At 35.7% G+C, this 24,944-nt stretch overlaps 1 protein-coding gene across 12 annotated transcripts in view; it reads right to left on the reverse strand.

Annotated features, from left to right (window-relative positions):
- The window catches only part of SEC31A (SEC31 homolog A, COPII coat complex component), an 88,220-nt gene that overhangs the window by 41,692 nt on the left and 21,584 nt on the right, over positions 1-24,944 (reverse strand). For all 12 annotated transcript variants that reach the window (XM_001362499.4, XM_056803272.1, XM_003341377.3 and 9 more), the window contains exons 10-16: positions 24,688-24,843; positions 21,395-21,625; positions 20,723-20,797; positions 16,859-16,897; positions 16,308-16,385; positions 9,935-10,010; positions 9,062-9,240 (exon numbers count right to left, since the gene is read on the reverse strand). In XM_001362499.4, the coding sequence (XP_001362536.2) occupies positions 9,062-9,240; positions 9,935-10,010; positions 16,308-16,385; positions 16,859-16,897; positions 20,723-20,797; positions 21,395-21,625; positions 24,688-24,843 (834 nt within the window). The remainder of the gene's footprint in view (positions 1-9,061; positions 9,241-9,934; positions 10,011-16,307; positions 16,386-16,858; positions 16,898-20,722; positions 20,798-21,394; positions 21,626-24,687; positions 24,844-24,944) is intronic.

The raw sequence follows: 24,944 nt of genomic DNA on the forward strand, positions 1-24,944 counted from the left end.
CTCAAGAGGGAGAACACTCCCAGTTTGAAGTTGAGCAAAGACTTCACATTGAAACTGATGCTTCAGCAGTGTCTTGAAGGAAGAGGTGGACTTTGAGAAGCCACGTACTCCAGGCATGAGGTACTACCAGGGGAAAAATTGGGAGAAATGGGATGAAGTGTCATGTGGAAGGAAGAAAAAAGGCCATGTTAGCTGGATCTAAGGGTGCAGGAGAAGAATGTATGTATTTCATGTAGACTGATACCACATGAACAAGTTTTGAAGTCAAATTACATAATGGAAGCAAAAACAGGGAACAAATATGCCAAAGTAAGCCAGATAATATTTCTTCTTATCCTTAAAAGAAACCAGAATAGGAAGAGAAAGAAAAATTCCAACTGAACAATGAGAAGGATGGAAGAAGGAGATGGTGGCCAAGGCAAAATGGACTGCTAGGAGGAGACTGGCTCTGCATTCCTACACTTTAGGATGTTTGTTTTTTTCCCCTCAAAGAATAAAGGAATACCTAAAACTTCAGTAAAATAACTGAAACCACATTTTTCTATTTTATCCACTATTTCAACTTCCCAGTTGAACTTGTAATAAATGATAATAAATACCCATTTCAAGTAATTTGGAGTAAATTAACAGTAAAATGGAGACCAAGACAGAGCAAGTGAATCAACAAATAGTAACTAATAAAGTGAAATTGTAATTACATACACGAAGTCATAGATTCAGAGTGTGATTCTTTCATTGAGATGGGTAATCCCTTGCTGAAGCAGACAAAAATCCTCCCCTGATAGCCAGCCCTATTGCTGAGCCTCTCAGGATTGGCCTGGCCTCATCCCTCTTCACTAGGACAGAATGCTTTCCCAATCTTCTGAGGAATGCTAGCACTCATGACTCTACATGTTAAGAAGGATTTTTTAAATAGATGGGAGTTTTACAGGTTAACAGGTTAAAGCTGCAAAAAGAACAAAGACTGGCTGGTATTCTTTTAAAATTACTGGCTAGACAGGACATAAAATAAATTCATTAAAAATTACTGGTTTCATATGGCAGTAAAAGAAAGTAGTAAATATTGGAGGGAATGTGCAAAATTGGGACAGTAATGTTGGTGGAGTTGTGAATTGATCCAATCATTCTGGAAGGCAATTTGGAATTATACCCAAAGAGCTATAAAACTATGCATACCCTTTGATATGGTAATGCCACAGCTGGGGCTGTATCCCAAAGAGATAATTTAAAAGGGGAAAGGACCTACTTGCCCAAAAATATTTATAGCTGCTCTTTTTGTGGTGGCAAAGAATTGGACATTGAGAGGATGCCCACCAATTGGGGAATGGCTGAACAAATTGTGGTACATGTTGGTAATGGAATACTATTTTGCTATAAAAAATGATAAGCAAGATAATTTCAGAAAAAGCTGTAAAGATCTTCAGGTATTGATGCGGAGCAAAATAAGCAGAACTGAGAGAACATTGTACACAGTAATAGCAATACTGGACAATGATTATCTGTGAAAACTGGGCTACTCTCAACATTGCAATGATCTAGGACAATCCTGAAGGACTTATAACAGAATGCTATCCACCTACACACAAAGAACTGTTGGAGTCATCTTTCACATCAGTGTATTTGTGGTTTCATTTTGGGGTTTTAGTTATGTATGAGTGTGCTCTTACAACAATAACCAATATGGAAGTTTTGCATGGAAATAAAAAAAATTTTTTAATTAAATTTAAAAAATTACTGGCTTCTCTGTACATTTTTTCAAAAAGGCAAAAGAAAGATAAATGTTCAACTTAACTTGCTCAATTACTCAAAAGAATCTTCCTGTATCTCGTCAATTTGGATGTTCTTTCCAGAGATGGAGACCACAAATTATCCTTGCTTGTCAGGACTAGGCAGCTTTGGACATAACCTGACACAAGTTTGCTAAATAATGTCCAAGAGGTAAACTTTTACTATTCAATCACATTCAATCAGGCAATATCTTTAATTTTTAAATATTGTGACCTTCAACCTCTAATGCTCAGATCGGACCCATTTAAACAACTTTCATGCCATAGAGAAGCGATACTTACAAACGTCCTCAATCCCTACTCCAACTTACCAATCTTGAGCTCAGTGACAATTTACAATTTATTTTCCTACTTAATACTGCTGCTCTTTCCACCTACTGGCTTTATAAGAAAAAACAATATTATAATAGTGGAGATGGCATTTACTATAAAGAAAAACAATACAATGAGGAGACCTAAGAACTTAAGAAGTCTAAGAGCAAGCAATTTATACTTACTATAGAAGATTGATCAAGAACAGATAGCAAATATGAAAAAATATATTCACAACTGCTGAAGAGGTCAATGAGAGACAATGTTCTTTCTAGAAAGGCAAAGATTGGTAAGAAAACTATATAAGTGGCACTTCTGAGGTCTATATGTGAATATAGATGACTAAAATTGTTATCTCCTTAAACAGAGGTTAAAACTGAAAAGACATTGATGTCAGTGACAAGAAAGCCTAGTTGGCATTTTTTAAAATTACTGGCTATGCAAAACATAAGATAACCCCATAAAATCTCTGGCTTTTCTATATAGCAAGAAAAAAAAGGCAGAGAAAGATAAATATTCCACTTAACATCTCTTTACTTAACTTTATACTTAACATTAATTTTAAGGTTTTGTACTGTTTCATCGATTTGGATGTTTCCTAAATTTACCACACAGCTTCATTCAACATATTACAGTTCTTCCTACAATGTAGTCTTCCTACAAAGCTAGTATACCAGTAGATCATGGGATATCTGACTATTCTTCATTCTTATCACAAGACCAGCCCATCTTCTTTACCAAGCATTTCTTTTTGTCTCTGGTCCTTGCTGGGTATTGTAGCCTACCCATACTCATCACATAGCTCTACCACTTTTGTAGTACCAATGAGTACCACTGAGTACCACTCAGATACTCAAATGGACCTCTAACCTTATCAACACAGGAGTTCATTCCAACATTTCCAAATCCTAACCTAACCAATCTGTGCAATTTTTGCCAATGTCCTCCCCAATGTTTGTCTCAGGAAGTCCACTTGACAATACAGAAATCTATTTTGCCTCTTGACATGGAGAGGATGCCATGAAGTACTCTGGCCATCGTCTTGTCATACCTCCCTCTTGCCACATGACCAGTCCATGAAACTCTGACTGTTACTTAGTCCCCTCCTACCTTCTGAATCTCTTACACTTTACTCCCTTCCATGTACTCTTCAGTGATACAAGCCTCCTTGCTATTCTTTACACAATCTCCCAACTATACTGGCTATCCTCCAGACCTGAAATTACTCTCCTCACTGTTAGGTCCTGGTTTTCCTTCAAGTCTCACCTAAAGATTCACTTTCTGCAAGAAGTTGTTCCTGGTCCTGCTTTAAGTTTCTCTGTTAGTCTGTCTAAATTATTTATAAATTATTATCAATAAATCTCACTTGTTCATAGAGGTTTGAATGCTGTTTTTCCCATCAGAAGGGAGAGTCTCTTCAGGCAGGGACAGCATTCTTCTGGTTCAAACTTTGATTTAGCACAATGTTTGGCACATGATAAGTACCTATTAAATGCTTGCTAATATGCTTATTATAATCCTTAGAATACAAAGATCTGCAGTCATATAATGAAACTGTATAGAATATAGATATTACTAAAAAGGTAAGCTTTTGTATCTGGAAGAAGTTCAGGAGCTTTGCAATTCTCCCAAGGTAATCCAGTCAATTCTCTCCCTCCTGTTTCATTCTGGGCCCAGTTCATCATCCATTTGCGCTGTAAGTCCAAGATGATAAGCTCTAGTACGCATTATGTCCCTGTATCCCCAGGGCCTAATTTCCATGTACCTACTGGTGATCCTCTATCCAAAGGCTTATTCCTGTATGGATGGTAGGATTGAGTATTATGCTATCAACATGACACCAAATGCAAAGAAAAAGGAATCGCCATGGACAGAGAATTCCTCATCAAGTCATGTTCTAGGATGGGCATCATCCCTGAGAGTGGCCAAGACTTTTTTTGACTATTCATCTCCCTATTTTATGCTTTGTCTGATATTGATGTTTCAAAGAAAAAGATTATTTCTCTTGTCTATCATGGAAAACATTTTGTTGGAAGAAAGCCTTTAAGATGGCAGTTTACTCAACCAAACCAAATGTTTTGGTATAATCAACATGTGATACTGAGTCCTCTATAGCTGTCCACCAATTGTCTCATTGAAAAGATGTGATCTCTTCTTATACAATGAAAAAACCTTCCTGTCCCTTGCTAACACCTCAAGGGTTTAAATAGGTGTAAGTTATTTACATATAATATCAATGGAAAAGTAGATCCACTCAAAATCCTCAGATCATCAACCTCCTAGACATACACAGGGATAAATATGCCCTTCACATTTGCATCATCCATGAACATTACCTTTTTTTTAAACCTTTACCTTCCATCTTTGAATCAATACTGTTCATTGGTTCCAAAGAAGAGTAGTAAGGGCTAAGCAATGGGGATTAAGTGACTTGCCCAGGGTCACACAGCTAGAAAGTGTCTGAGGCCAAATTTGAAACTAGGACCTCCCATCTCTAGGTCTGGCTTTCAATCCATTGAGACATCCAGTTGCCCTCATACACATTCACAATCTCTGAAATTTCTCTGATTGGCGAAAGAGTATGGCTTTTTACAACTATAGTTAAGAAGAAATTCATAAATGGATTACAGGATCACAGATTTGGAGGTCAAAGGTAGCCCTGGGGCCATTCACTTAATCTAACCCCCTCCCTAGAGAGATAAAAGAAAGTAAGGCCTAGAGAAGTGAGGGACATGCCAAATATTGCAGTTAATATGGGACAAGGTAAGGATTTGAACCCAGGTTCCATGACTCCATCTGCAGCACTAATTCCACTAACTATACTGCCTCACACAGGATAAAAGAAGCCAATTGTGATTACTCCTAAAAATTTTGTGCATAAATAAAACCAGAATAGGTAGAATCAGAAGAAAAGATACAGAATTAAAGGAGAAAAAACATTGCATTGAATATGATAAAAGATTGTCATCCAAATAAAAAAGGGAACTGAAACAAAGTTTACCAGTTAAGAGCTATTATTCTCCAACAGAGTCCTAAAGGATGTGGTTTTTTAAAGAATATAAATGATCAAAACCACTTGAAAAAAATGTTCAAAAACACTAAAAATCAAAGAAATCCAATTTAAAATTACCTATTTTATTAACATTATATCCATCAAGATAGCAATAATGAGTAGAGAAGGGAAAATTCATTGCTGGATGGTGTGTGGAGGACAAGCATGACAATTCAGAGTTTGTGGAGATATGAACCGTTTCAAATATTCTAAAAAAACATTTTGAATATACAGGAAAAGTTACCAAACTGTTCATACCTTTTTGACTTTGAGTACTCATGGTAAGATGATGTCCTATGGGGGGGGGGGGGGGTACTAATGGCAGGAAAACATCAATAAGTAGAAAAGCCATTGTTTTTGACCACAAAATATTGAAAACAAAATGAATGCCAACAAGTGGGGAATAGTTGAACAAAATGTGTCATGTGAAAATTATGGAAAATTACTGCTTCATTAAGAATGGGGGATATTATGAATTCAGAGAAATATAGGAAAATTTCTAAGTGATATTAAATCAAAGAAAGCAAAGTCAAAAGAACATGCCCAAGTGATGAGTTGTACATAGGGACAACAGTGAAAGGTAACAGAAAAGAATATATCAACAGTAAGAATGGAAAAGATTAGTGGAGGAATTCCATGGCGATGGGAACAACCTCCAGGAAGTGATGCAGAGCGAGAGGAGTAGAACCAGGAAAACATTGTACACAGAGACTGACACACTGTGGTACAATAGAACATAATGGACTTCTCCATTAGAGTCAATGAACATTCTGCAGGGATCCAGGAGAAAAAAACACTATCCACATGCAAAGGACAAACAGTGGGAGTAAAAACACCAAAGATAAGCAACTGCTTGACTACAGGGGTGGAAGGGACAGGAATGAGGAGAGACCCTAAATGAACACCCTAATACAAATACCAACAACATGGAAATGGGTTTGAAGCAAGGACACATGTGATACCCAGTGGAATCGTGCATTGGCTAGGGGAGGGGCAGTGGGGGGGGGGGGGAGGACAAGAAAAGGATCTTTGTTTCCAAGGAATATTGTTAGAAAATAACCAAATAAAATAATGTTTAAATTGAAAAAAAAAAGAATGGAAAAGATTGACCGGGGGGGGGGGGGAATTATGAATTAAATATTTGATAAAGATTTTATATTTAAGCTATATAAGACCAAACAAAAGCAAAGAAGACCAAAAGCCATTCCCCAAGATACCAAAGGTCAAAGGATATGAACCAACAGTTCTCGAAAAAAGAATGACAAATTATTAACAACCTAAAAGAATGCCCCAAATTATTCATTATAAAATTAAAACTCTGAGATTCCAACACACAATAAACTGGAAAAGATGAGACTAGTAAAAATTGGAAGAATTATGGAATTCTTCCATATGGAGGACATACTGTTGATAAAGCTATGAATGAGAACAACCATTCAGGAAAGCAACTTAGAATTATGCAAATGACCAAAATGTCTATAATCATTGACCTAGATTTCACTATTATGAAATTATTCCAAGATGATCAGTGACAAAAAGAAAGGTTCCATATATACAGGTTGTCCTTTATGTAGTACTGCAAATAACTCAAAATAATGTTGATGAATGGGGAATAGCTAACAAGCTGTGAAATATCAGTGTAATGGTATGTCAAATCTAGCTGTAACTAAAAGCTATCAAAGAAAGAGGAAAGGACTCTTGAACAAAAATATTTATAGTAGTTCTTTAGGTACTAACAAAGAACTGGAAACTAAGAGGAGTACTCATCAATTGAGGAGTGGTTGAACATACTAAGGTAGATGAATGTAATAGAATTCCACTGTGTAGTAAGAACTCCAAGAGAGGGGAAGAGAAGAGAACCAAGAGACCAATTTATGCAATAATAACAGCAGTGCAAAGACAAACAACTCTGAAAGACTTAAGAACTCTGATCAATGCAATGACCTGCCATGATTCCAGAAGACTAATAATTTATGGTACCCACCTTCTGACAACAGTGATGAAGAATAAAATATACATTTCTGGATATAGGCAATTGTGGGAGTTTGTTTTGTTTGACTATGCATATTTGTTACAAGGGTTTTGTTTAAAAAATGATTATTAATTGAAAAGGCAAATAAAATGCAAAAGAATTTTACTGTGCTGTAAGAAATTATTAACATGACAAATATAGAGAATATCAACAGAGTTGATTTAAATTGATGTGAAATCAAAGTGGAGCCCTGAAAAGAATATATATAATGACTACACAGATAAAGCACCACAAAACACTTGAAACAACTGTAACTGAATGTTGAGAAATGACATAGAGGATATCTCCCACTGCTCCAATATAGAGGTGTGGAGTCCAAGGATATGGAACCTTTTTTGATATGCTGGTTCATTTTATTGAATTTTTCTTTCCTTACCTTTTTTAGAACACTTTTTTTTTCTATAAGGGATGGCTCACAGAGGGGAAGGATGTAGGTAGAAAAGCAGGCAATTTAAAAATAAATGATATCGGGGGCAGCTGGGTAGCTCAGTGAATTGAGAGCCAGGCCTAGAGACAGGAGGTCCTAGGTTCAAATCTGGACTCAGACATTGCCCAGCTGTGTGACCCTGGGCAAGTCACTTGACCCCCATTGCCTAGCCCTTACCACTCTTCTGCCTTGGAGCCAATACACAGTGTTGACTCCAAGATGGAAGGTAAGGGTTTTTAAATAAATAAATAAATAAATAAATGATATCAATGAGGATCTATTTTTTTAGATGAAATAAAATCCTCTTCAGAGAGATCACAGCTTATCTTAAAACTGATAAGTCAAATGTTGAAAACTGCTTAAAAAACTCATATATCGACAAAATTTGCTATATTTAAAAAAAATACTTCCTATAAAAATTAGATTCTGGGCAATATATAAAACAGTACCATGTTAAGTATCTACTTATCCTAATAAGATATATGATTATGGGAGTGACTTGACCTATTTTAAGAGCAAGACTTTAAAATAAAAATGTAAATGAGTTTTCTTGTATTATGTGTACACATGTGTTGAGTATACACATACACGTGTTGGGTGGTGGGAGGAATAGCAAAAGGCAATCATTCTTCACAGTTGGATTGTCCCACTTAGAGATTATTTTAGGCAAATTTCATGATGATGAAATCCAGAATATTTTAAGAAATGAAATTTAGCTACAAATGAAACATTCTTAAGAGTGAATTCTCCCACCTATAAGAGGAATTTATGTTGAAATATGCCTGATAACATGACTCTTATCACCTAGCAAATTAACTGTTCTGAATTTAATGGTGGAGCTTCACCAAATTACCAGAGCATTCAGAACTTTCCAATGTGGCACTCTGTTTTGGTGGGTACTTTGGGGACTGAGGTAGTTTGAAAATTGTAGGTGACAGGCATATTTGAAACAACATCTGGTAACTTCCAGTGAAAGGGAATGGTGACAATAAAATAAAGGGTCAGCTACCTTTCCATTTGCTCTTCTCTTCTCACCTATGAAATTACAGAGCTTCATTGAGACCTGGATGGGAAGGCACTATTTCTTGCTGAGTTCTGATCAAGTCACCAAAATGAGCTCCAAAGAAAATCACTCTTTATATTCTTTATAATTGCATTTGTTATAAACATTCACAATATTGAAATTACTTGGACTAAAAACAACAAAACTTAATTGTCTATTTCCCCTTCTCCTTTCATAGTTAGTTCTAAGGAAGGTAAAATGAAGTTTAAAAAATTAGTTAGTTCTATAGCATGTTAAAATATTAGTATTACTTTACAAATCAGGTAAAAAAAGAAAATTCAAAAAATTTGAAGGGAAAAAATACATTATACATTTTTGACTATGGTATTTATACTAGAAGGAATTTCAGAGATTTTATTTCATCTTTTATCCAGTAAAAAATACATACCCTGGTAATTTTGCTTTGAGTTTTTGCGAAGTATTTTTTCTGGGTTCGAGCCAAGAGCTCTTGTCCACCTGCTATAGCCAATATAATGGCATCTGCCATGCGGTTATCATGTAAACAAAGGTCAACTGCGCTTTCAAAATTACCAGTCAGCAAAGCCTGTGTAATTAAGCCATCAATATCTGAAACAGGGAAATAAAACCACCAAATTAAATTAAGTCTTTCATCAAACAAACCAATATGTGTTTTGAAGACAATGTGGGAAAATATTTTGGTCCCTTCATTTTTTCTTTTATGTACACACACAAAGACATTTATCTAAATTTTTGTACTTTCATTAACATTTGAGAACATTTTAGTTAAATTTTATGATAAATGAAATATTTTCCTAATCAGAATATTTTAATAAATATATAAAGACTTATCTAAGTATTATCTGCTATCTGGGACTCTGGTCACACATCAACAACTTATGGAACAGGGCAGCTAGATGGCTCAGTAGATTGAGAGCTAAGACAGGAGTTTCCAGGTTCAAATCTACCCTGATACTTCCTAGCTGTTTGACACTAGGCAAGTCACTTGACTCCTACTGCTTACCCCTTATCACTGCACTGTCTTGGAATAGTGTATTAATTCCAAAATGGAAGGTAAGGGTTTAAAAAAAAATTATGGAAGAATGACAACACACCAAATAAAAATGGACATTTTCCTTTTGTTCCTTATGTCAACTGTAACAGTTCTCAAGTTAGGAAATAGTAATATTTCAACTAGAAAAATCAAAATGTTTAATTTCTATTTGAAAACAAAACAAATATACGTTTATACAAATATACAATTCATATATTTATAAAATGTACAAAAGAAATATACATTTACCTCCACTGACAGAAATATTAAATGTTCCTCCTGCTGACAGAGAAATTTCAGTCTCTCGATTTTCTTCCTTGATACTCTTAAAGACATAGGGGAGAGGATAGAATTTATTGGGAAAATAGCTTTGAAATATTTTAGAGGGAATATAAAAATACATTACAATATACACAAGATTCTCTCTAGGAATATTCTACTTTGCATCAGTGCAAAGAGCACTGGACTATCCAGAAAGGCGATCTGGGCTATGGGATTATCAATATCACTTTAAACCATGGACAAATGACTGAGCCAAGCCTGACCCCTCAACAGCAAAATGAATTTATTAATATTTCTCCTGTTGCCCTGAAGAATGTATATAATAAAGATCAAGTGATCTAATGGCCAAGAGAAAACTGAAAAGGGAAACAGAAACAAAAATGAACATTTTTATTATTCCCTGAAATTGTTATTCTCTGTGCAAGAAGCTTTAGCTTGAGTTAATTCAGAGGCTCCTCAACTCAATACTGCAGTTAGGATAAAATAAGAAATATTTGATCTGGCATAAACAAATCCCTGAGGGCACATGTTGACCTAGAAAAGTACAAATTCACATAACCTGTTTTATTGTATTTTATTTAACTGGTAAACATTTCCTAATTTATTTTTTAATCTAGTTTGATCTGACAGCTACAAGTCTGATATCTCTGATTTGTAATCTTGATTTTTTGTAAAATGATAAGAAAGGAATCAGATATATTTTGACTATTGATATCAAACCCAACCGATACTGAGGAATTTCCTTGAATCATAGAAACAGATTATTAAATGTTTAAGTATCTTATCATCCTAAATTTGTAACATTCAAATCCTGTAATTTGTATCATGTATTTCTGTATCTTTTAAATAACCCTGATTTGAAATCTGACTTTTAACTCTTAGTTCATTAGGTACACTGGCATCTCAAAAATTGTTTATTATGGATAATATTTCTTCAGAGACATGTCATGGTGCTTTAGAATTTCCTTAGCAGTTTCATTAGGGGAGTCAAAACTTAGAAAAATTACTTAGTAAGTACTTTCTACTTGTTAGGCACTGTAAATAACAGGGCAAGTCACAAAGAGTCTCTGTCCTCAAGAAACTTATGTTCTTCTAGGGGGATAAAGCCAGTTCATAATAAGAAAATATAGGCTATATACAACATGTTGTATGATTAGATAGGGATAGCCTTAACAAGTGGAAGAGAAAGGAAAGTACCTCTGATCATGGAGTTCTTTTTGACCATCTTGCATCTTCAATTTTCCGATTTGAGTTGAGGGTTTGGGAACCTAGAGCCACCCCAAACTCCCCCCACCACACCTACTATATTCAAACAGCTGTGACGGCTCATTGATTCTTTCACAATTTATCTTGCATCCATTCCCCTCTCTCCACCCACAGATATAACAATCTATCTCAAATCTGATCACTTCTCTCATGGACAACATTGCTCCATTAAATAGCTTCCTTGCTTATTATTCTCTCCCCTCACCAATAAGTTTTCCATATAAATGCCAATCTAAAAATGCTTCAGTGTCTCCCCATTGCTCCAAAAATAAAATACAAACTGGAATTTCAAGCAAAAAATCTGGTTCCCACATATCTTTCCAGGTTTATTCATAATAAAGTCTGACTGTCTATTGGTAGATTTTCAAAGATCTCCAGGAAGCCTCTATCTAGATATCCCACCAGCCTCTTAAATATGACACATTCACAACATGGCTTTTGCTTCTGTTAATGGTATGACCAACCTCCTCCTAATTATCCAACTTCAAAAGGCTACAGTAACTTTAGTAACTCCTTTTCATTCCATGTCCAATCAACCACTACAGACCTACTTTTTTCAATCCCTACAATAACTCCTGGAACCACTGCCTTTTCTGCTGTCACCATCATGCTTTTATTACCTTCCATCTGGAAGGTTGCAATGATTGTTCTTTGTGCCACACAGAGAGATTAAGTCAGTGCTACAGAGCAAGATGTACTTAAAAAGTAAGAAGTAAATATTTCTTAAACCACAATATAAAAAGAACCCTGAAAAATACATGTACAAGAATATTCATAGCTGCGCTCTTTGTGGTGGCAAAAAATTGGAAAATGAGGGGATGCCCTTCAATTGGGGAATGGTTGAACAAATTGTGGTATATGTTGGTGATAGAATACCATTGTGCTCAAAGGAATAATGAACTGGAGGAATTCCATGGGGACTGGAACAACCTCCAGGAATTGATGCAGAGTGAGAGGAGCAAAACCAGGAAAACATTGTACACAGAGACTGATACACTGTGGTACAATCAAATGTAATGGACTTCTCCATTAGTGGCAATGCAGTGATCCTGAACAACTTGGAGGAATCTATGAGAAAAAACACTATCCACATTCAGAGGAAACACTGTGAGAGTAAAAACACTAAAGAAAAACAACTGCTTGAATACATGGGTCGAAGGGATATGGTTGGGGATGTAGACTCTAAATGAACATCCTAGTGCAAACAACATCATGGAAATAGGTTCTGATCAAGGACACAAGTAATACCCAATGAAATTGCACGTCCGCTGCAGGAAGGGTGGGTTGAGGGGAGGGAGGGAAATAAAGTGAGTATTGTAACCAAAAATAAATAAATAAATAAATAAATAAAATTAACCCTAAAAACCAAGGCTTGCTTCTCAAGTTCCTCAATTGGTCAAGGATGTGTAATTTCACTGGCTTGGTTATCAATGCTCTTCACAAATTCCTCTATAAGCTGGAGGGCACTGGTGGAGAAATTAACAACTCCAAAGAGGAAGAACAAGATAACACCCACAAGAGCAGGGCTACATGTACACCTCAAGACTTTCAAGCAAACATAAACAAATGAAACTAGGAGAAGAAATATTAACTATAAGAAAGTCATATGATACTGAAAGTCATTTCTGTTGAATTTCTAAAAACTAGAGTGTGTGTGCATGTGTATGTGCATATAATAGACTGGTTAGTTTTGTACAACTTCTTTACTTCTCTCTTAATATTCTTTATTATATACATGTATAACCCAGTGTAATTGCTTGTCAATTCCAGAAATGGGGAGATAAGAGAGGAGGGAGACAACATGAATCATAGAAGTTTGGAAAACTTATGTTTAAATTTGTTATTGGAATAAAATAAAAGGGGGCAGCTGGGTAGCTCAGTGAATTGAGAGCCAGGCCTAGAGATGGGAGGTCCTAGGTTCAAATCTGGACTCAAGATACTTCCTGGCTGTGAGACCCTGGGCAAGTCACTTAAATCCTCTTGCCTACCCCTTACTGATTTTCTGCCTTAGAACAAATACACAGTATTGATTCTAAGACAGAAAATAAGGGTTTTTAAAAAATGGAAATTAAATAAAGATAAAAATTTTAAAATAAATTCTTTATTATAATGGATGGCTTGCTATAAAGGGGCTATAGAAGCAGAATCATGGGAAATAGAGGTGATATAGAAACAAAAGATCAATAAAATTGATTTCTAAAAGAAACAATGAAAGTTATAAATGTTCTTTTTAGTAAGAAAAGGAAAATTCATTAAATTCAATCTTTATAAGTGGACAAAGTGATGAGCTACAAAATAAAGTAGGGAAAATGAAAAATAAAACTAAACGCATAAACAAAATGTCATTTTCTCCATGTATCTGGCATTCAGTAACCCTCCTCTGCTTCCTAACTTAAAAGCTCTGCTGCTCACTGGATGAAATGCCATCCATAGTCTATATTTGCTTTAAGTTATGAATTAAAGTCCATAGTGAGTGTTATTTTGAAGTCATTCCATTCAAAGTTCCCTCAATTCATAATAACTGTAAAATTAATTTTTAATGATTAAAGGATAACTGCACTCTTATTTCCCATTCCCCCAAATAAAAATAAACAAAAGGAAGAAACTTTTAAAAACCAGACAATATTCATTTAAGTCTGTCATTTAAGGCTACTTTGTACCAAGAAGGCTTTTATTTACTTGATCAGGTCTCATTTTGGACTGAAAGACCAGAAGTGCAAAAAAAAATAATTTCTCTAAAAATATAATTAAAAATGTGACTATGATTAATAAAATAATCCTATAAAAATAAATTTTATTTAATTAAAACAACAAAAAGATAAAGGACTGTCTATCCATAGTACAAAAGGCATAGCTTGAGACCACATCAAGCAAATCTCTAGGCCATAGATCAGATGATGTTTGTCACATAGCTCACCCCTCACCTGAGGCCTCCCAGCCCTCCCACAAGATTGTTCCCTACAAAATCACTGATGTATGCATTTCCTTGGGACTCCAAGTTAGGCTGTTAACACTTTCATTTATTATCCTATAGAAATCATTTTGTAGACTCAATAAGGTATACAGAATGCATTGTACCACTTTATCAATTATGTACCTTTATTGTGTATGTGGAAGCTTGTGCAAAATCCCTAGCTTGTTTTGCTCTCCCTATAAAGTAGAAGCTATTTTCAATAAACCTTACCCTGATAGCTAATATCATCAGTAGCCCTCCTGATACCTGTTTGTGTTTATGTCATTTGTCTTACCACCTTTCGAGGAACCCCTGACCATTTGTCAAGCTGGACATGACACAAAAGAGCATAAAAAGTTACGGCAACATTTTCAATTCCTTTCTTCACACACAGAGTGACCTACTATGAAACCCCCAGAAACACATAAACCCTGATACACACTTAACACTTTTTTCTTCAGGTTCATTTCCTAAATATAAGAATGGTAAAGTATAATTATGGCTCAACTAATTTGTGTTTAATTCAAAGAGGAACTGGGCTGGAAATTATTTTTGTATAATCTATGAAAAGGAAAAGTACTTTCTAGGTAAATTAATAGTCTGATAAGATTATGTTACAATGTTTAACCTATTTTAATATGCAAAATGTTTTGAAGTACTTTGGAAAACATCCATTTACAACACTGTGTTAACTACCTGTTTATTACTTGTTTATTATTGTCTTCCCAAATGAAACTGTGTTTACTAAAATTACTAGTTGCTTGGTTATAAATACTTGAAAGGACTTTAAAAAAAATAATCTAAAAGTCAGTCTGCTCCAAACACAAATTTTCCCCCAAGGTTTAATGGTTTCAAAATTCACTATCACCTTTTAAACTTATAATAAAGTTCATGTGGAAAAATTTCTGTTGTCAAGACTCCCATGACTCAATGTACAATGACAAAATTGAAGGAAAAGGGAAAAACATAAATCTGGAGATCAATTTTCTAGGATGAAATATAAAAAATCAAAATGTTTCTGGTGTATTAAATACCAAAAAGAAAAAAAAGTAAATGAAAGGACTGTCTACCCAAGGGTCAAAAAGAGACTAAAAAGTTAGGAGTTTTCTCCTTTCTTCACTGACAATAATAATAACAGACACACATATCTGTCACTAACCCCGAACAAGTTAGTAAACTTGTCTTTCCCTGAGACTCATTGATAGAACTTCAATTCAAGGACTTACACCACTGGTAGCCAGATCCTACATACAATGCAAAAGAGGAGAAAAGAACCCTGATCTTTTAAGAGGCAGTGTGGTTCATAGGGTTCATCACTTCTCTTCCCCTTCTTTGCTCCTGTGACCTTGCAAAAGCCCCTTATTTGGGGGCAGGTAGGTGGCTCAGTGGATTGAGAGCCAGGCCCAGAGGTCCTGGGTTCAAATCTGGCCTTGGACCCTTCCTAACTATGTGACCCTGGACAAGTAATTTGACTCCCATTGCCTAGTATTGGGCCTTACCACTCTTCTGCCTTAGTATTGGTTCTAAGACCAATAAGGTAAGGGTCTTTTGTTTTTTGTTTTTAAATCCCCTTCTTCAGGCCTCCATTTCTTCATCTATAAAATAAGGGAGTGTTGGATTAGAGAACCTCTAAGATCGCTTTAAGTTCTGAAGCTATGATCTCATGAACTTCAGAATTTAATGCCAACAGAGTATTGTAGAATAAAATCTCATTTCCCTCCTTTTGATATTACATTAGTTCAAATGATGCTGATGGTACATACTTTTTTTTTTAAACCCTTACCTTCCATCTTACAGTCAATACTGTGTATTAGTTCCAAGGCAGAAGAGCAGTTAAGGGCTAGGCAATGATGGTTAAGTGACTTGCCCAGGGTCACACAGGTAGGAAGTATCTGATGCCAGGTTACATATACTCTTGAGAGCAAGGTCACAGAATCATAAGATTCATAAGAAAAAGGGAAAAAATCCCTCAGTCCGAGAGTCGGAAACCCAAGCACATAAACAGCTCGAATTCTACAACTGTATGTGGTAAAGGAGTCAGAAAAATGTTTAGTTAGGCAGTTAAGAGATACTTTCAGGAAATACATGTCCAACAATTAAAAATTAATAAAAAATAAGTACCTCTCCAAAAAAGTTCTCTTCAGCAGCATGGCTCTCTTGAACATCATTTGGTGCCAGTGGGTTAGACTCTTTAAGAACCTTTATAGAGGAAATAATGACAGCAAGAGGTGCAAAAACATAGAAATTAAAGAATATTAGTATATAAGGAAGCCAAAATACCTAACAAAAATTCAGAATAGGCTTGACATAAGCAGCACTTAGAAATAATTTTAATTTGCAACAATCAAACACTAGATATTAAAATGTAATAATAATATAATAATAAAAATATAGGTAACAATGCTTCTCATCTCCTTCCCCAGTCTAGCCCAGCTCCAAAACCCTTCAGCACACATATAGACTAAATCTTAATTTGCAGTTATTCCTCTTCTATCAGAAAATTGGTATACTTCAAAGAACAAGATAAATAAAATAAGAATTATAGCCTTGAACTAAACTTTTCAAAGAAAGATTTCATTTGTAACTGATGGCTGAGGAGAGACAAAAATGCATATTGCACTTCCATTAAAGATGAAAAACGAAAAGGCAAAAGTTGTTTTCCATTTTCTTACCAGTTCAGGCCCTTCTCCTTTTTTCAGAGCTACAGCAATCTGAAATAAAAGAAACAATTTATTCAGTGAGATTTTGTAGCATACATGGAAAATTTTCACTTCTTAGTACATTAAACAATGGCAAAATAATCCAAAATTCTTAAGCAAGAAACAAAACTTTAGTATAGTTAATAAAACAAATGGCCAAAACTGGTTCTCTAATAGTACTAATTTAATTTACAAGTAATTCTACATGCTAAGCCTTCCTGCTACTTAAATCATTAAAAGAGGCATTTTTCTCTATATTCTTTACATTAAATAACATAATTCATTTTACATGTCCATGTTAGAAAGATTGGCATTAAATAAAACAGCCACTGTGAAGTTAGGATTTGATTTTTCCCCATTAATGGCTACTTGTAATACTTTTTATATTAACTTAGTGTCTATTTTTTTCTTGTAAAACCCAAAGAAAATGGCTATAGTACTAGATATACTTGCTTAATACATATTAAAATATTAAAAACCTTACCTATCTTATAAAATGGGAAACGACTTAGAGGGCAAGCTATTTGCCTAAGCTCAAATCCCAAATCCCAAGTATGTTGCTAAAATTAGAAGAAAAAATATAAGTGAAAAATAAGCCCATATATACACCAATGACCTAGTTTTTTTGATTCATCTTCTAAAAACTAAAATATATACAAGTGACATCTCACTGTATCTAAAATTCATAATTTGTAACTATTATTTACAAAAAAAATAAATCTAGTGGTAACATGTAATATTTAATGCCAATTAGCTACACTAGTCAAAAGTGAAGAGCTATTAGATAAAATTTAAAGTAAAACCCAGCATTCCCTACTAAGTCAAGAAGACAGACTCAGGAATGATGTTTCTGAGAAAATGGAGATCCTTCCTTACAGATTCAAAAGCTATCTATTGTTGTTCAATGGTTCCACTGTGACCGACTCTAAATGTCCATGGGGTTTTCTTGGCAAAATGGCTCCCCATTTCCTTTTCCAGTGTGTCCTTGTTTTACAGACAAAGAAGTAAGTCAAATAGGGATTCAGTGACTTGCCCAGGGTCACATATTTAGTATGAGTCTGAGGCCATAGTTGAACTCATGTCTTCTTGACTCCATGCCAGTGTTCTATCCACTGCACTATCTACCTGCCCAAAGCTATCTATAAAGCAAAAAAAAAAAAAGCATCCCATAGAAGAGAGTTAATAATATAATCATGGGGATGTCTCTGAAGTACATATTCTTTGCAAACTGATTCTTCAAGCTTGCTCCAAAGAAGAAATAGTAAAAGATAATGTCCCTGTCCTTCTGGAGAGATAAGAGGTTCACGTGTGAGTACACCATATACAATGTCAGATTTTTTTTTTAGCAAGTCAATTTTGCCGATTTTCCCCCCTATCCCTTTTCTTTTTCTTTTTGAAAAAATTTTTTTGTTACAAGAGATGATTTCTCTGGGAAGGAAAAGAAGGGAGATATGGGACAAATCTAAAAAGAAAATAAACCCTTCACTTGCCATACAAGCAAAGCACAGATTTAGAGTTTCATTAATTCAATTAAATCAATGTTTTTCTAGCATAGTGACCAAGTTATTTCCTAAGGCATACCAACCCTGGTAAGTGTGCGATAAAGGGTACCCTCCTCTGGTAACAGAGGAAAAGCTCTAAAATATAAGTTTCAGTTCTCTAAAGACAATAATTACTTTCTCTTTTATCCTTCTATGTTTCTTAAATTTTGAAAGCTCTTTTTCAAAAGAATACACTGCTGCTGACATCCTGCCAAATGCTGTAAACTCTTTTATAAGGAACAGAAGAAAAACTTCTCCCATTCTATAGTTTCACTGCTAGGTATCTCCATGAATACATCCTACAAACACTTATTATGGAATAACTGTCATGATAATGATGTTAACCTTAAAAATCACCTTTCCCTAACAAAACCTCTATGGGCCCATTACTCTAGATACTCAATGTAGTAAAGAACTGTCAGGAGCAATGAGGAATGTAAAAAAGGAGGCAAAATGCACACAGCACTATTATTATTATTTAGAAAGGATACAGTACAGGATTTATTAATTTACTAAGTTAATGAGTGAAAACAGAGAAGCAATGAAAACAACATGGAATTTGCAGTCTTACTAGGATACAATCAAATAAATATGGGTTTGATCAAGTAGGGTGAGACATGCTGCTCAACAGCAGAGTTTTAACAAATCTATCCTAGGGGTGAATAGGTGACTCAGGGGACAGAGAACCAGGCCTGGAGATAGGAAGTCCTAGCCTCAGACACTTCCTAGCTGTGTGACCCTGTGTAAGTCACTTAACCCTCATTGCCTAGCCCTGACCATTCCTCTGTCTTGAAACCAATATACTGTACTGATTCTAAAATGGAAATTAAAGAGTTTAAAAATAAAACAAAAAAAAACCCTTTACTGGGACACCAACTGTGTATATAAGCCAGTCATCAGTCAACTTCCAAGTCAGCCTACCTCTTGTCCAGTCATACAGCTCTCTGAAATCCTACAAACAATGCTTCTAATACAATTCTTTTCTGGAAACATGTCAGTTCGCTTAAGACTGACATATGCCTCTTTTCTACCAAGAGTAAAGGTGTGAAGGAGAAGTCCATGGTCAATAAAAGCACTACACAATTTTCCAAAGGCAAGTTTGCCCAATCTTCTCCTTGGATTTTTATTCAAGCTAACTAACAGGCCAGGAGTGTCTATTCAAGATAGGAAAACTGAAGGACCAGCTGTGAAATTTAGATTACTCCACCCTACTTAGATCTTACTTTATGGTGAAGATAAAGTTGTAATTTCCTAATTGAACAATGAAGGTACTTAGTTCTTACTTTATTGTGAAGCTAGAACTTTAAGCTAAGTCTATTTTTAGATCTTACTACAAAAAGGTGTTAAGTAACTATAAAGGGTAATCACAAAAAGGTTAAGTAACTAACAAAAGGTGAACTTAAAGAAGTGTTAAGTAACTCAAAAGATATAATCTAATCAAAGATGAGAACTAAAGAATGGGCAGTCCTGGAGAAAGGCCTCTGATTTGATTGGTAAGACGTGAAAATTTAGAGGAGGAGACACAAGAGTAAAAGGTCTATATATTTGGTGTCACTTCCTCTCTCCAGTACCTTTGGCAGCGGAGAGGTGGCTGGTGGCAGCGTGCTGGGCCTTTTGGCATCTTGATGTGGCTACAGCTATTGTCTGGTTCAGTGGTGAGTTTTTGACTGAGTTTTTCCTCCTTTACTTTCCAACTTTATCCTCCTAGAAGCCTCTAATCTTCTTTAGAGACCTAGTGGTGGAGATCTTGAACTCCCACTGGCACAGGCCAGGTGGGAGAAATCCTATACCCTCTTCCCTCTTTCTCCTTGAAATCTTTCCCTCTATATTAATTAAAATTACCATAAATTTCCAGACTGACTTGGGTATTTTATTTGGGATTTTTCCCCTGGTGACCAATTAATTCAGGTTTTAAGTCACAACCCTAAATTATCTTTACACAGTTCATTGAACTGAACATTCACTTATTTGGTTTTTCCTGTACCAAGAGTCAAGTCACAATTCTTCTGAAAAGACTATAGGATTAAGGATCCCAGTTAGGAAGTTCTGCAGTGATTTAAGGACTAAAACAATCAGACTAACATCATCTGAAAACAAAAGGATTATGATCTTTTTGGAAATCCCTCCTTTGCTTGAACTCTCCATTGGAGTGGCTCCATGATGGTGGGGGGCAAACATCTTTAGTAAACAGACTTCTGAATCATGCCTGAGCTGATATCAGTAATCACAAAGCTCTGACTTAAATGTTATATATGCATAATAATTACATCTTTTAAAATTTTTTTATTACATATACCTTTTTCCCCAAGTCTTCTTTCCTGTATCCCAAAAGTTCAAGGTATTTTCCACGGGAATCCTCTTCAAAGTTTACCTTTAAGAAAAAGAACCAGTCTCTAAAAATCTTTGTTTTCATAAAAGCTGATCTGATGCAACATAATATCTTTTTAACTGTCCAAAGTCAATTACAATAAAGAAAAACATAATTTTAAAAAATCTCATTGTCAAATACATACATCTATTAAGGAATCATTTTTACCATTAATCAGGCTTGAAGAAGGTAGAACCTGAAGTGAAGGTAATTAAACAAAAGCAAAATCTCAAATAATAGCAACAAATTTTTTTTTTTGGCACAATAGCTATATAAAACAACCCCAGCCGAACAAAGCATTTTCTCTTGACATTTGACAAAATACCAAAAAATATGTACAATTTTAAAATAACATCTTAAACCACCATGCTCCTCCCCACTGAATTTGTATAAATCAAAATCAAATCTCAAAAGAAAATGCAAAGCAAAACTCATCATGCACATGCTGCAGATATACCCTTAAAGGTCTGAAAGTTATTAATTGAAGTACCTAAAATTCTTTTGTATTTTTTTGGAATTTTAAGATCTTTGTGAAACGATAATCATTAGGAGAAAGAATGAGGAAATCACTGAGTATGCTCAAGGTCACAGGGAATTTACCTTCAAAAAAGACCACACATTTTTCTCAAAGTCCGTCTGGGATGCCTCAATTTTTTTCTGGCAGTAGCTGACAAAACCTTGGGACTGCACGACCTGCTGGAGGTGGTCAGAACGCAGTAGGAACTCCTTCTCAGTGACAACTTGACTGATGTACACCTGGTGGTGCTGTGGCTGCTGCTCAGTGCCCGGCTGTGGCTTCGTGTTTTCAAACGTAACTAACTTGCCTCCAAACTACAAAAGGGCACAGTAAAAAAGAACTCTTAGCTATTTTCCCTAGATGGTTTGTAAGAACTTTGGTTGGGTAAATGCATACCAATATGCAGCTGAGACAGTTCTTATGGACTAAAGCTGAATTTGAATATCCAAGAAGGAAATGAAACATCAAAATCTGTTTACTAGTGGCAGCTAGGTATTCAGTGGATAGAGAGCCAAAGTGGAAGGTCCTGGACTCAAATCTGTCCTCAGACACTTCCTAGCTGGGTAACCCTTAATCACTTAATTAAATTAATTATATAATATTAATATTTAACTATTTGCATCCAAGTTCCCATCTTTCCCACCAAAACAGCATGGAATAGTTTATAAAATGCTTTGTCAAAATCCAAGTAAATCCTATCTGCAGAATTCTCTTGTACTTCCAATTTAGTAATTCTATTCAAAAAAGGACATAAATCTAGCATGACTTGTCCTTGAAGAAAGCCATATCTGCTCTTTGTAAGCACTAAAAATACAGGAGCTTGGAGGGAAGAGATCATGGAAACATGAGCTGTGCAGGAAAACTTCACAAAAGGAAGGGGATTTGCTAAATAGGAGTCAAATAACAGGGGAAAGCACGGAAGTAGAAGAATAAGTGACATATAAATGTTAGTTATTATGATGATGCAAATATTACTGTGAAGATATTTTCAGTAGAAGGAAAGACATAAGCCAAGTCTGTAAGTACTCAATCCATCAGTCTGACATAATAGAAACCCATTGAGGGAGCAAGTGGGAAATAAAGTTGGAAGAACAGAATGGGGTCAGATAGCAATCAACCTCAATTATGAAATACCTACAATGTGGCAACAAATGTCACAGATACGAGAGATATATACAAAAAGGTCTCATGGAGCTTACATTCTTTTTGAGGGGCAACATGACCATCAAATGGAAAACATAAAACAGATGACCGGAAAAGGGCAGGGGGAAACAAAACACCTGTGAATACCAGGAAAAATGTCATGCAAAAGTTGGAGTTTCGGAGTCATTTATGAGAAAGAACGCTATCCACATTCAGAGGAAAAACTGTGAGAGTAGAAACACAGAAGAAAAACAACTGCTCAATTATATGGGTCAATGGGAATGTGATTAGGGATATAGACTCTGGAAATAGGTTTTGATCAAGGTCACATGTAAAATCCAGTGGAACTGCGAGTTGGCTATGGGAAATGATGGGAGGGAAGGGAAAGAATATGATTCTTGTAACCAAGGGGAAATGTTTTAAACTGACTAATTAAATAAAATTTTCTCAAGGGAAAAAAAAAAGTTGGAGTTTGAGCTAAGTTTTCAAAGATAACAGGGGTTCCAAGAGAGGAAGGGGGGCGGGGGGGGGGGGGTAATTTCCAGGCATGGTGGACCCATATGGCAAAGGCACAAAGAGAGATGAGATGAAAGGAAGAGCAAGCATTTATATAGTGCCTATTATGTACCAGGCACTAAATGCTTTGGACATTACAAATACTATTTCATTTTATCCCAGCAATGCTAGGAGATAAGTGACACTATTGTTATCACTATTTTCCAGATGAAGAAACTGAGGCAGGCAGACATCAAATGACTTGCCCAGTCTCCCAACAAATGTCTGAAATTGTTTTTAAACTCAGGTCTTCCTGACTCCTGTGATGTTTTGTGCACTGTGGTGCCCCTCATTAGCTGCCCCAGAGTGTGTGAAGAGGAATGACACTAAAGGCTAGAATGGCAGGAGAGGGTCAGGAAGTAAAAATATGAAGGCTCAATGTGTAGAAGGATCTGACCCAACCTGTCTGGCATCTCTCCAGAATGAGCAGGACTAAGAGCAAAGACAATACTTGGCTTGAAGGAAAAGTATTTTGTGGGGCACCATTTGAACTAGAGAATCTCTGAGGTTCCCTCCATCTCCAACACTGTGTTATGGCACACAATCTTGGAACTCTACAATATGTAAGGGATGAAATGAATGATGTGTATTTTAGGATGTTTACTGATGAATTTCTTTTCAACAAGACAGTCAGGCTGAAGAAATGGTGAAAAGGACCAAGGAAAGGGGCAGAAATGAGTTTGAACAAGAGAGGCTAGAGGGGAAGCAGAAGGAAAAGGATACTTGTGACATGTGCAAACAGAAATTTGATACACCTGAACTACATTTACCCAGCATCCTTTTAAGGGGCTTCTCTGGTAACTCTGCTCTCTCTTCCGGCTGAGAAGCTTTCTCTTTTACTGAGGCTATTCTTTCCTGGGCTTCAAGTTATTATCATTAAATCTTATAAAAAATAATACTTGGAGTATTTAGATATTAATTTTTAATCTTACAGACATGACAAAGGAAGAATCAGTAGAACTTGACAAATAATGAATTTGTAGGTAGGAGGTCTGGACATGAAAGAAGTCAAAAGTGAAATCAAGGTTTTGAGAACCATGGAAACTGGAAACAAAAGAACTACCAATCAAATCCTTTCTTAAGCATTAACTCTGTGCACCAAGCACCATGCTAACAAACACAGGGGCACCACAACAATCTCAAAGTTCCAGGAAAATCCTGAAGGGAAGCTGGTGTGGGTGACAGAATTCAGATTCAGACACATTACACACAGAGAAGTGAAGCAGAATCATATATAATGTTTGGGGCCCCGAAGTCTACCCAGGATGCCCTATAACTATGTCATTTCTAGAGCTCCCTTAAAAATCCTTGGATACATGAGACATGAATGAGCTATAGCATAATATCTCTGGAAGAGAGGAGAACTTTATAATGGGATTTTATTGTATCTAAATATACGATCAATTCAAAATCACAAAGCATAGATTTAACATAGGTTTCCTTACATTGAGTTTCTTCTGCTAGAATATTGGCCAGATATCAAAACCACAGATTAAGAGGTTACTGGTGAACTGGCCATCACCACACACCCTAACAATCTCAGTCACAGTGAAGTCTTTTTAACTGGATTATACTAAAACCACAGGAACTCTGCATCCTGAAAGGACACTTTACTAAGAAACATCCCTTAACAACCAATCTTCCCCTCAAACGGCCCATGCAAACAAAATTAACATACCGAAAAGGAAGCCCCCACTGGCCTTCGGATCCACTTGGGCGGCTTCTTTAAAGGCAACACAACAACCCCCTGCAGTGGGGTTTGCTGTGGAAGTTGCAGTGGTGGAAGGGGCTGTCCTGTGCCAAAAGGATCAAGGTTTCCAAAAGATGACGAAAGCTTCATTTAAAAAAAGTAAAATAACATAAAAATTCATTTTCATGAGGCATCATACCTTTTATGTGGTACAGAAAAACATAGAGATTCCTTCATAATCAGTA

Source organism: Monodelphis domestica, chromosome 6, assembly GCF_027887165.1.
Source record: "Monodelphis domestica isolate mMonDom1 chromosome 6, mMonDom1.pri, whole genome shotgun sequence".
Classification (NCBI taxonomy): Eukaryota; Metazoa; Chordata; class Mammalia; order Didelphimorphia; family Didelphidae; genus Monodelphis; species Monodelphis domestica.